The sequence below is a fragment of the Mytilus edulis genome, chromosome 14 (genome assembly GCF_963676685.1).
Source record: "Mytilus edulis chromosome 14, xbMytEdul2.2, whole genome shotgun sequence".
Classification (NCBI taxonomy): Eukaryota; Metazoa; Mollusca; class Bivalvia; order Mytilida; family Mytilidae; genus Mytilus; species Mytilus edulis.
The window spans coordinates 15,317,373-15,330,922 of record NC_092357.1 but is presented as its reverse complement, the minus strand read 5'-3'; the positions used below and the strand labels follow the sequence as shown (position 1 = coordinate 15,330,922).

At 33.0% G+C, this 13,550-nt stretch overlaps 1 protein-coding gene across 3 annotated transcripts in view; it reads left to right on the top strand.

Annotated features, from left to right (window-relative positions):
- The window catches only part of LOC139503821 (hemicentin-2-like), a 16,097-nt gene extending 2,547 nt beyond the window's left edge, over positions 1-13,550 (top strand). The window contains exons 3-10 of one of the 3 annotated variants that reach the window (XM_071293754.1): positions 528-830; positions 3,901-4,203; positions 5,003-5,302; positions 5,641-5,940; positions 7,641-7,940; positions 8,730-9,020; positions 10,446-10,502; positions 12,683-13,550. In XM_071293754.1, coding sequence (XP_071149855.1) covers positions 528-830; positions 3,901-4,203; positions 5,003-5,302; positions 5,641-5,940; positions 7,641-7,940; positions 8,730-9,020; positions 10,446-10,502; positions 12,683-12,738 — 1,910 coding nt within the window. In that variant the 3' untranslated portion in view covers positions 12,739-13,550. Of the gene's footprint in view, positions 1-527; positions 831-3,900; positions 4,204-5,002; positions 5,303-5,640; positions 5,941-7,640; positions 7,941-8,729; positions 9,021-10,445; positions 10,503-11,755; positions 12,454-12,682 lie in introns of those variants that run through there. The other 2 variants (XM_071293753.1, XM_071293752.1) reach the window with 2 other exon arrangements.

Sequence of the window (13,550 nt, the reverse complement as noted above, 5' to 3'; positions counted from 1 at the left end):
TCTATCTTTGGTGATTTCACTTCAAACGAGTAGCAAAAAGTAAAAACAAGAACCATTAATGAAAGCTTTACAGCCTATGGAATAATACAGACAACAGCAAACACATTTGGACCCCCTTTTATTAATATAATAGATCAGGCATGGTAAAGCTCTTTTGCAAGAAATGTGTTTTCGAGACTCAAACCAATGATAATACTGAATGTCGATGAAATACCGCGAAATCTAAATGGACATGCGAGGTCATAGGTACATATAATAAATGTGCGGAATTTACATATGTTTTTAATAAAAAGATATTTGGCATGAATAAGTCTCATTTGTGTCTAGTACTACAGGGAAAATATCATACATGTACATAAATTGCAGCTAAGAAATCAAATCTTTATACAATGAAACCAAAATTAATGTTGATTACTTTATTTTGTTGATAACTTTTAAAAACTGTTGCTACTTTTATAAACTGAAGATCATATTGATTGGACATACTTGTTTCTTAAGGATTGAGGTTAAACAATTCCCTTTTTTAGATGTTCCAGTTGTAAAAATTGAAAAACGTCTGTACAAAGTATCTTTTGGAGAATCGATCGAAATGAAATCTAAAATTCGATCTGCCCGGTTTCCAGTTTTGTCAGTTTTTTGGGAAAGGCATGTAGACGGGGGATTATCGATTCTTCATAGAAGATTGTCGGGAATATCAGGTGCGTCTGTTGATAATCCGTCCTTGACAATAGAGTATGTCAGTATTGCGGATGCAGGAACGTACATATGTTGTGCCCGAAGTAAAATTGGAACTGGAAAGAGTTTTGAAACAAATCTAGTAGTCATTGGGGGTTAGTATTCATTTTTTCTCTTAACTTAAGAAATAATTCCTTCATGGCATGCTCTCTGCCCATTTTAACATGGATAGGCATTATATTTGTTCATATTTTACACTGAGCGTTAGCAAGGTGTAAAATGGGGTCAAATATAATGCCTACCCGTGTTAAAATGAACATAAAGCGTGATATGCAATATTATATCGAAAAGACAATACGATATTTCTATAGGTCGAAGCGTACAATAATCCCCTTTTAGTCTTTGGCTGTTCTTGCTTCCCCATGAAGTACGTACATTACACTTTCATATTTAATCAGTTTAAAAAAAAAAAACTAATACCAGGGTAAATGTATGATGTTTTGACAGACATATATGATAGAGATTATGTAAGCAGCGAATATACATGTATATAAATAAACTCACCAAAGATACTACCAGGAGTCAATTGTGTAATGCAGGGTTCACACAGTGCCGATTATTGCTCCCGTTTGAGATCAGACAGCGCGAAGACACGACAAGTTAAAAAGTCAGATTACTATCCTCAATGAACTGGAATGTCCTATTATTGCCTGAATGCTGTAATATACGTTCGTAACAGATTCCTACGGATTGGAGCGGTCGGCCAATCACCCCGACAATTAGGTGCATCCCGAATTACAATCGTGGTTATTCTTGACAGATTCTGCTGTATCGGATCAAAATCGTAACAATGTTCTGTGTTTTCTAAACGGTGTCCTTTGGAACGGGCATGATCTGGAGAGATTTGTCATTGCCGTTTTTTGCCGATTGAGACCAAATTGCATCCCGAATGGACGAATCCTTTCTGAAACAGTCCCGTTATTTATACAAAATTCGGCAATAATACCCTCGTCTGAGTACCGACAATTACAAGACACGATACAACTGAGTTCAGACAAAGCTGTTTGCAATTCAGTTGATCAGACTGTGATAGGATTGCATTCCGACAGTTCCTGATCGTCCCAAATATGGCGACAGTTTTCTGACGGATATCTTCCGTCAGCGTATGTTTACTCTTTGGTCACTGGCTGATGTCTGTCGGATCACAAGCGTCAGGATCGGGACGGTGTCGGGATAGATTCGATTTTACCATGGGAAAATCGGATTAGAACCGGATTGAGGAAGGAATAATCGTGACAATTTCTGATGGAAACGACTGAATTTGGACACTTCCTGAACAATATCTGATTGTTGTCGTGACTAAATAAATGTTTTTACAAATCTTGATAAAAGTTTGAATTTCCAGTCACGATTAACAAGATCTTGATCAGACTTTTAAGAATATTTATAGGGAATGCTCCTAACAAGGACGGCATTAAAAATCGTGAATGTGTGACCCCAGCGTAATCACGCCATTTATATTCATCAGGATCGAAGGAAATAACAAGAATACGAACATTAATTTTGTGCGATAGTTATCAAAAGTACCAGGATTATAATTTTATACGCCAGACGCGCGTTTCGTCTACACAAGACTCATCAGTGACGCTCATATCAAAATAGTTAAAAAAGCCAAACAAATACAAAGTTGAAGAGCATTGAGGACCCAATATTCCAAAAAGTTGTGCCAAATATGGCTAGGGTAATCTACTCCTGGGGTAAGAAAATCCTTAGTTTTTCGAAAAATTCAAAGTTTTGTAAACAGAAAATTTATAAAAATGACCATATAATTGATATTCATGTCAACACCGAAGTGCTGACTACTGGCCTGGTGATACCCTCGGCGTTTCGTCTACACAAGACTCATCAGTGACGCTCATATCAAAATAGTTAAAAAAGCCAAACAAATACAAAGTTGAAGAGCATTGAGGACCCAATATTCCAAAAAGTTGTGCCAAATATGGCTAGGGTAATCTACTCCTGGGGTAAGAAAATCCTTAGTTTTTCGAAAAATTCAAAGTTTTGTAAACAGAAAATTTATAAAAATGACCATATAATTGATATTCATGTCAACACCGAAGTGCTGACTACTGGCCTGGTGATACCCTCGGGGAAGAAACGTCCACCAGCAGTGGCATCGACCCAGTGGTGTAAATAGTTATCAAAAGTACCAAGATTATAATTTTATACGCCAGACGCGCGTTTCGATGTGAACATATTTTGTGCGAATTAGAACACGGCTTTGTTAGCGTAATTAGAATACTATTTTAACGACACTTTCAACTAATACAATGTAATCGTCATAGTACAATGTAGAAAGGATGGACATACCATTTTGAACAGAAACACACCACTTTTACATGTTCTACAAATGAAGCTTTTAAATAGAGTTTGTGTATTTAAAATATATAAAATGTATCTCACTCATGCAAAGAACTGATTCCTTGGCAGGCTTTGGCATACTTTTTTGTCATTTTAATTTTATAGCTCTTCATCCTTTAAATAAGCTTTGGAATTTTAATTTTTTTGGCCTCGAGCATCACTGAAAAGACATGATGTTTGAAATGAGCATCTACGCTGAAAAAAAATGGTACTGTTTATGTTAATACTGGAAGAAATAGAGGCCTTGGTAGTTTTCATGATTTTATTAAAGGTTTCTTACAAATTAAAAAAAAAAAAAAACCTACTGAACTCTCCACGGAAAAATAAAAACGGAAAGTACCTTATCAAGTTGCAAAATCAAATTCACAAACATTTCAAACGAATGTAAGTGGCTCCTTCCATGTTTGCATTAAGATATAATCGAAAATTACTAATCAAACAAACGACTTGGATGATATTCCAAAAAACAAAAAGGAATTGTGTTATGATTGAATGATTGCTTATTTCACAACTATATACTAGAGAACCCATGACGAAGACGAAAGCGACTTAATATAATATCACCTTACTATCTTTAAGTCCTTTTAACACTGATTTAAATCTTCACCGCATAAGAGGACATAAAAAGCCTCATATGGCAAATAGTAAAACAAAATAACAAAATAACAATAAACCAAAACAGCTGCATTTACATACAAAACGATTTACGAAAAAACAAATATGTATGTTCATTATTTGTTTTTATTATTGTTTTATAACGAACATGTGCTAATATTCTTTAATTAATTTGATGTGAAATTCCAGATGCTCCTATTATAAGCCAACCAAATCAAACATACATAGAAGCACTTTTTGGAATGAACGTTACAATAGACATTTCTGTTGAAAGTGAACCATCTCTATTGGAAGTGTATTGGATGTTCAAACCTCATGAAAACACGACAAGTATTAAACAAGGAAAAGTTGGGATGGAAGGGGGTAATGTAACAGTCCCTTCACTGACAATTGTATATCCAACAAAGTTCCATATCGGATTCTACATCTTGTGTGCTATAAATCTTCTTGGGACGAGATGTAGCGAGCAGATACAGCTTATTGTTATTGGAGGTAAAAGAATGGTTTACATGACACACAACTTACCTTTAGAAACAATATTTACTATCTGTGTTTTATCATTTAGATTCATTCACTTAAACTGTAGTATCTAATAAAGTAATGAATTTAAGATTGATTGCCATTTTTTTCAAATTTGTTTCGTAGCAACATGATCATAAATAAAAACAGTTTGGTGACATGAATAAAAGTACTAAATTTGAGTCGAATTTGAAGCCAATACATATATACATATCTAATGTGTTATTCAAAAACAGATCCAGTCAAAAATAGTCAGTTAATTTAGTCAAAGTCAGTATTCTGGTGGAAATATCTCACAACAAAATCATATCTTATAGTTAAAAAAATATATCAAATCGCCAAATATTGGTGATGACTTTGGAGATCGGCTTTGTCGAATTTGTAATTCAATTTGAATATAATGACCCAAGATAAAAATACAAAAGTTCCCTGATTGAACCGAGAGGAATGTATAGTTCAGAGTATTATCAGGTATTCAGTTTCAAACAGAAGTATTCATATGATATCATAATGAAAGAAGAAAATTGTTCTTTAAACCTAAAAGAGACTTTTTTTAGCAATACATAAAAGTCAAATTGATCATACAAGCAACTTAAAAGCGGGTCCGAGAACAATTGACATAAAGACAAATAATACACGTTCAAGAAATTGAGATAAACTTATGTCATTTAGATCCCTAAATTCCTAGCCATATCTCGATAGTTGTATAATGAGACACACAATAAAGAGTATAATTAAGCTTTAAAGTGCGTTTTTATTGTTTTTATTGCAGAACTTCCGGTTGCTGGAATTTTGCGTGATGAATATTTAACTTATTTCGGCAGCAACATTACGTTAACTTGTCAAATAACGGGAACACCAAAACCAACGGATGTGTACTGGGAAAAAAGAGTTAATAATGGATCTAAACTGATAACATCTGAAACAGCTGGAATACGTGGTTGCTCACTAGAAGTACCGTCATTGACTATACTATATGCTACTACAGTGGATACTGGGATGTATACGTGTCACGCAGTGAATCCCGTTGGTGTTGGAAGAAGTCTTCAAATACAACTTAAAGTTGAAGGAGGTAGGTTCACAAAATTGTTAAAATTTTTATTCAATTACAAGCCTGTACTTAGTCAAGAGTATGACAGTTGCGATATCAATTCTTGTATTGAATAAAACCAACACTTTATATATGCATTTAAAGCGCGTTTCTAGATCATCTTCATCAGGAACGTTCACAGAGTAACACAATCTGCAACTTTAGTAGTTATATGACAAAACAATAACCTTAACATACTGGTCTGAGGGTGTTTAAACTATAGTATTTTGATGATTTCTACAACACAACGTAGAATTTTTGTTATGCCTCTATTCATTGTACATGGTGTAACATGTGTAATACACTACTTTTCGTTTTAGCATTGCCAAAGGTTGAAATAGGTAACGCTATGTACATAACAGTTCATGGTAAAATGGTTACTCTAGATTGCACAATTACAGCGGAACCGCCTGTAAATATGGTTTATTGGATCAAGAATAAGAACGATATCAACTTCACAATAACTGATGGTTCTTTCGGAATATTTGGATCTACTATCGAAACGCCGTCATTAACAATTGAACATCCAGCAAAAAGCGATGCTGGTAGATACTGGTGCTTTGCTATTAATGCTATTGGCCATGCATCAAGTTTATCATCATCTTTGATAGTGATAGGCGGTAAATATTACTTTTGTTAAAATAGACATATAAGAGTTATATCAATACAAATAATTAGTGTTGCTCTTTCGGGCTCCTATCAAAAGAAAACCAATTGAAAATGTTATATTATTGTTACAGAAAGAGGATTAAGTATGTTACAGATATACGTAGCTCTTGTCGGTTTTTTATTATTATCATAATCTTTATAAACAGGGCAAATAATTGATTGTTTAAAATATAAAAAAAGAAGATATGGTATGATTGTAATAACATTAACGGTACCAATTTTCCTGCACCAGATGCGCATTTCGACAATACATGTCTCTTCAGTAATGCTCGTGGCCAAAATATTTGAAATTCAAAGCTTATTTAAAAGATGAAGAGCTATAATCCAAAAGGTCAAAAAGTGTAGCTAAATCCTTGAAAGGAATCAGAGCTTTGCATGAGGGAGATAGATTCCTTAATTTATAATAATTTCTAACATTTTGTAACAGCAAATTTTAATAACACAAAAAATCCGTATTTTCATTTCGGTACTGGCTACTGGGCTGGTGGTACCCTCGGGGACTAACAGTCTACCAGCAGAGGCATCGACCCAGTAGTAGTAATAATATGAACGGTACCAATTTTCCTGCACCAGATGCGCATTTCGACAATACATGTTTCTTCAGTGAGACAACTCTTTACAAAAAAACATTAATTAATGACACAGAAATTAAGATCTATAGGTCACATTACGGCATTCAACACTTAGCAAAGCCTATACCGCATAATCAGCTATAAAAAGTCCCGTATGGCCAATGTAAACCAATTCAAACGAGAAAACTAACGGCCTAATCTAATTTAAAAAAACATAAATGAACAACAAGCAAAACGACAAACACTGAATTACACGCCCCTGACTTGGGACAGGCACTTACATACATCATGTGGCGGGGTTAAACATGTTAGGTGGATCCCAACTTTCCTCCTAACCCGATACAGTGGTGTAACAGTATGACATAAAAACGAAGTGTACAAGTCAGTTAAAAGGCTGAACTCATCAGATGGATACAAATAGAAACACATATGATATAACAAAGAGGGGACGTGACTGGAAACGTGGACATCCCAACAAAATACCCCCACTAAGTACAAGTATGAGAGTACTCGCAGTTACTGGCAGCTTGTTAAAGCCAATAATTCAATTTAACCATATTTATTTATAGTGGATTGGGAAACAAGTTTTGCAACTTATATTAATCCCTTTCCACTTTGTGGGTGCGAGTGCTGCCTTGTAGCGGCATTAATCAGCTCTTTTTCGAAATCTACAAGAGTGTCTTTAACGTGCAAGTGATATGGCTCTCTCTTAACACGGGTCAGCCATTTATCGTCCCCTTCCGACGGACTATCATCGTTTCCTCAAGACCATACTCGCAAATGGTGTCAAGGGAGAGCCGAAAATTCACCCGGAACGGGAATCGAACCAGTAACCTTTGTACAAGTAGTCTGATGCACTAACCACTACACCACGGCTCTCAATAAAGACAATACGAACTAATAAAGAAAATCACTTACCGAAGACTAAATGTGCATGCCATACAACAGCACTTGATTCACTGGGTTTCCAATCGTAGTTCTGGCATTAATACAATCAGTCAATATGTTTGACTAATTTAGTTTGTAGAGGGTGTATACACAAAATTGATTTTAAGATTAATTTCAATTGATGTTTACAGATATTCCACAACTATCCGTTGCAACAGACTCATATACTGCAAATTATGGGTATGAACACACAATAGAATGCTTTGTTAACGCCACCCCTAAACATACAGAGGTTTTTTGGATACACAATGCGACAGGATTCATACGGACCATAAACGAAGAAACATCTGGTGTACGGGGTGCTTCGGTGAATGTTCCCTCGCTGACAATCAATACTGTTACAACATCTGATATTGGTATTTATACATGTATGGCAAAAAACATGATCGGTATTGGAAGCAGCCAACAGATAGAACTTCATGTTAATGGAGGTATATTATCTGTATCTTAATTTTTTGAGAATAATTCACCTGTCTGATATGCGTAACGTTATACTGAACATAAATATGCAAAAAGGCATACTATTCAACAACGATTTAAGTTGAACACATAAAGCAAACAAACCAGTCTTCAACAACTATCAAAACTAAGACGGTGTAGTAAACTATTGAATATGAAAAACAGGAATCATAGACGTAAAGTAATGAAAGCAATACAGGTTCAGTTTTGCAATAAACTTTTGTAAATTAATTTTTCTACCGACAAAGATAATGTTGAAAGATTAAATGTTGTTTTAATACGTTCATATGTAATAAATATATTTTTAAGATTTAAAGAAAATCAGTGTAATTTTCATTTCTTTCTTTCACCATTTAAAAAAAGAATCTACATTTTGTAGTTAATTGAAATCGTTGAAGCAAATATTTGTAAAATTTAACAATAATAGTTAATTTGAGGTATTCCTTTTTTTTATATATTGAGCTCTAAAAGTAGTCAGTTCAAGATATTTTCTTAATCTGACAGATATTTAAAACTATTTAAGAATTAATATTGAATGGCAGTTCAATTCTGTTAAAAAAAAAACACACACCAAAAAGTTGCTAATTTCCACGTCATTTCGTCTCTAGTAGAAAGTTATCATATTATGAAATCATATTGAATCTTCATTTTTATTATTCGAAACAATTTTTGACCATATTCATTTCATATGTGCTTGGCAAAGATTTAATACATTATACAATTACGTTCGGTAAAAATACAAAGACGTTTTTATATTGTAGGAATCCCAGAAGTCTTCATTGGTTTATCACAATATACAATCAAACAAGGAGAAGGGGTTACACTTCTTTGCACAGTCAAAGCGCATCCTAAGCATGGTTTAGTGTACTGGAGCAAAACATCTCTACACAGTACTGTTATCTTAAATGAAGGTGCAACTGGAAGTGACGGAATAACGGTAGAAATACCGTCTTTAATTTTTAAAAGAACTGAAATTTCAGATTCAGGAAACTATATATGTTATGCTGTAAATGAGATAGGAAAAGGATGGAGTGAACCAATATCATTAACAGGTTTTTCTCTTACTTACTATGAAATCTTGATATATATATATAAAGATATATATATAAGTCTGAAAAATACACCCAAAAGTGTTAGATTTATATTATATATATATAATATATATGTGTATTAAATAATAAAATAACATCTTCACACGCTTAAAACACATGTTTTATGTCTATCGCTATATTTGCCTTCCGTGACAAGGTAACACTACGAATATTGAAGTTATATTTTTTATATAACGGATGTGGTCCTGTGGTCTAGAGCGCTGGACATGAGGCCAAGCGATAGGTGCTGTAGTGTATCAAAGGTGTGAGTTCGAATCCCGCATTGGGATGGACAAAAATTTGTCAGCAGAAAAATCTAATTCTAACACTGTTTGGTGTAATTTTCAGATATATTTATATATATATAAGTGCCTATAAATAGCAGCACATGACCTACAAATCTATGGGAGTGTGGATTAATCAGTACAGAGATTAATTCAATTACACAAATTAAATTATAGATTCCTTTAATGTAATTTTAACACACTATTTAGTATGTAAATATAAGAATGTTTAAAATATTTACAAAATGATGAAAATAAACGCAATATTTCGCTAGACCAAATAGCTTTATCAAGCGTGCATCTATCCAGGTGAAATCAGATGTAGATGATAATAAACGTTTGCAGCTCAATGTATATGTTGAACTTGAAATTAGCTGCCTTGAAAATACATAATTGGTAGTTGAAGTTAGCAACGTCCATTGGCCAATATTACAGGATAAAAAGGACGATGCTATGTATTAAATTATTCTTTATCTTTCCTGTATCTTTTCTCGTCTTTTTCGTTAAGACCATCAGGTTCTAAAGTGTGGAGTTGGTGGATCCAAAAGTTTTCTCTTCTCCTTCTCGCCGTGGTGTCCCACTAGGTGTTGATTTTTATGATTTGGAAAGTAACATTATCAAAAGGATGTTTCTTTGAACGAAGATGTCTTGTGAGAGGACAGTTTTTGTTGGTTTTGTGCTCCTTTTTTCAAAATAACGAACTGTTTAAAAGAGTGGAATATGAGTAATGCTACTAAATATAATAGTAGAAACAAATATAAAAAATGTGTACTTGTTTTTTCAGATATAATAAAAAGACAATTTGAGGGAACTGATGCTCTCAAAATATGTCATACCTTTTCACATTTGCATTTAACTTTGGAAAAATAAAAAGGGTTTTATAAGTTTTTAAAACATGGCTTTTAAAACAATATGCAATAAAGTATGAAAAGAAAAGTTAAGCGGACAATATTATTTATCTACTCTATATGAATTTAACTGGAGGATTCCGAATATCTTATTATTATTTAAAAACATATATCGATATATATATAGTTACACATGCATGTTAACGTGTTTATATTAAGGTCATGTTTTGCAAATCTTTTCATTTCTTTTTCAGTTTATAAGGAAAACAACGCAAATCTAAAGATAGAGTTGCCTGATTCTGAATCTGGAGGTAATATACATATATCAGTATTCAAATGAACGCATATCTAAATCCAATTATAAAAGAACATTAAATTGTTTTACATTGTCATTATGGGGCCTTTTGAAGCTGACTATGTGGTATGGGCTTTGCTCATTGTTGAAGGCTTATGGTGACCTATAGTTGTTAATTTCTGTGTCATTTTGGTCTCTTGTGGAGAGTTGTCTCATTGGCAATCATACCAAATCTTCTTTTTTATAATTAAGGATCTTCGCTTCTCTTTTCAAAATAACGAACTGTTTAAAAGAGTGGAATATGAATAATGCTACTAAATATAATAGTAGAAACAAATATTAAAAATGTGTACTTGTTTTTCAGATATAATAAAAAGACAATTTGAGGGAACTGATGCTCTCAAAATATGTCATACCTTTTCACATTTGCATTTATCTTTGGAAAAATAAAAAGGATTTTATAAGTTTTTAAAACATGGCTTTTAAAACTATATGCAATTAAGTATGAAAAGAACAGTTAAGCGGACAATATTATTTATCTACTCTACATAAATTTAACTGGAGGGTTCCGAATATCTTATTATTATTCAAAAACACATGAGAAGCGTATACGTACATCCTTAACTGTGTTTTTGGTTACAATACCATTATGACAAGAAAGAGATAATTCCTATGAGGCACTCAACATTCATAAGTTCATCTAAAACACGATGGACGATGGAGTGAACCCATATATTCGGAAAGAGTGAGACGTTTCGGCTATATTATTGGCATCTCTTGCGTAACTAATTTCAGGTACAAAATTAATAGGGATTAGCATTCCGTAAAACCGCTTTCAAGGAAAAGAGGATCGCGTCATGGTTTCGACATATGGTATATATCCGTTGTTATTTGTAACCCATCGTCGAAAACATTCAAACAGATCATAATTGTGTTCGTAAATACTTCCAAGCAATTACATCAAATTTTTAAGAACAAGTAATGCAAAAGCTTCTATATAAATAGTAAATCCCTTTAAAAAAAAATCATGACATGTATCGGAGGACAAGAACTATCTTACATTCTTATCAAATTAGAAATTAATACTCCGTTTGCAGGATCTAAAGCAATGATGCTGAACTGAAATGAAAAATTTATAATAATATTATTTTATTTGTATAATGCAGTGTTTAACTGACATTCATACATATCATAGTTGAAATCAAGGTGTCAGTTTATATATGAAGCATGATTAACTGTATTACATGATATTTACAATTTATTTATTAGCTACACGGACAATAGAAATAGTTTTTACAGCCATTGGTTCCATTGCAGTCCTTGTCGCTGCCATCGTCGGTGTGATACAATTGATGAAATTTCGGAACAGGAATCGTGATAGCAGTTTAGGTAGTAAGTAATGATCCCCTCCTAAAAACAGACAGAAAAAAACAAAACAATACAATATTGTTTTCCCGTTTCAATGGTTTTACACTAGTAATTTTGGGGCCCTTTATAGCTTGTAGTTCGGTGTGAGCCAAGGCTCCGTGTTGAAGGCCGTACATTGACCTATAATGGTTTACTTTTTTTACAAATTGTTATTTGGATGGAGAGTTGTCTCATTGGCACTCACACCACATCTTCCTATATCTAAGAATAAAGAAACATTTATGAAAGGCCGTTTCATTATTTAATTGTATTATCTTGGTATAAAACAACAATTTTAATCATGCCTTAACATGCTTAAGAAATGTCATACCTCTGACTTGGTACAGGCATTTTCAAATGTAGAAAATGGTGGGTTGAACCTTGTTTTATAGCGCTAAACCTCTCACTTGTATAACTGTCGCGTTAAATTCAATTATATTTACAACGATGCGTCAACAAAACAGACATAATAGGTAAAATTGTAAAAATAGGGGTACGGCAGTCATCACCATGTCACAAAAATCTAGTATGAACTTAAAGTGTTAGAATGCATTCTACCTTCAAAATACATAAGATGTGAAATATGCACCAATGACACTATACATCATACATTACAACAAATTAAAATATATCTGAAGATCTATAAATAGCCTTTCATTTTCACAGGTATTTCATAAATATGTCAAGCTCGTGGTCATGCTTGGAAAAAAATACAGTTGATTTATTTAGTTTCTACAAACTGGTAACAAACATTGTTTCTATAAACGAGCTTTTATATTTTCTTTCTAGATAATCAAAGATTCGCGGTGACACTGGAAAATTTGGAAGAAGAAACAGACGCTTAATTTTATTCTAATGATTTCAGTAAATGTGACTGAGCTGGTCATAGAAACTAGGCTGGTCATAGAAACTTGGCTTGATATTTTTTATGCTAGACGCACGTTTTTTTTACTTATCAGTGATGATGGAATGATAAAGTGAAAGGACCCATTATTCTAAAACGTTAAAAGATATAGAAAGATGTGGTGTGAGTGCCAATGAGACAACTCTCCATCCAAATAACAATTTATAAAAGTAAACCATTATAACATGTTAAATTAAACAAACTAAGATTGTCAACAGCTAGTTTTCGAACCAACTACGTTTCTTTTCTATTTCATATTTTAAAAATATATGTCGCGACATTGTGTCATCAATCTTGCACCATATACCCCTTTGTTGCCGTTAATTCTCAAATTCAATACATATTTAATGACAGTATCATTGTTTTTTCATATAGCAAAACACTGCATCTTATATTAGCTCATATTCACACAGAAAAATACCTTCTGAATTCTCAAATTAGCCATTGTAAGTTATATTCAATTTAAACAAAAACTCATATTTTAATACTCATTACGTTTAGCTTAACCGCAATAAGGCTTTCTAGATACATATATATGAATAGATATTATGAATATATAATTATTGTGATGGCTGGTTTATCCCTGATGTTCTTTTCACTGTGACAGCCATATCAATATATGTTCATCTTGTACAAAGTGTCATAGAAAAGATCTAAATAATGTTCATTTAGGATTGGTATAATGTTAATCCATAGCTGCAGCAGTCTCAAAAAAACGTTTTATGTAGAACATAATAAAAATGGATATATTGA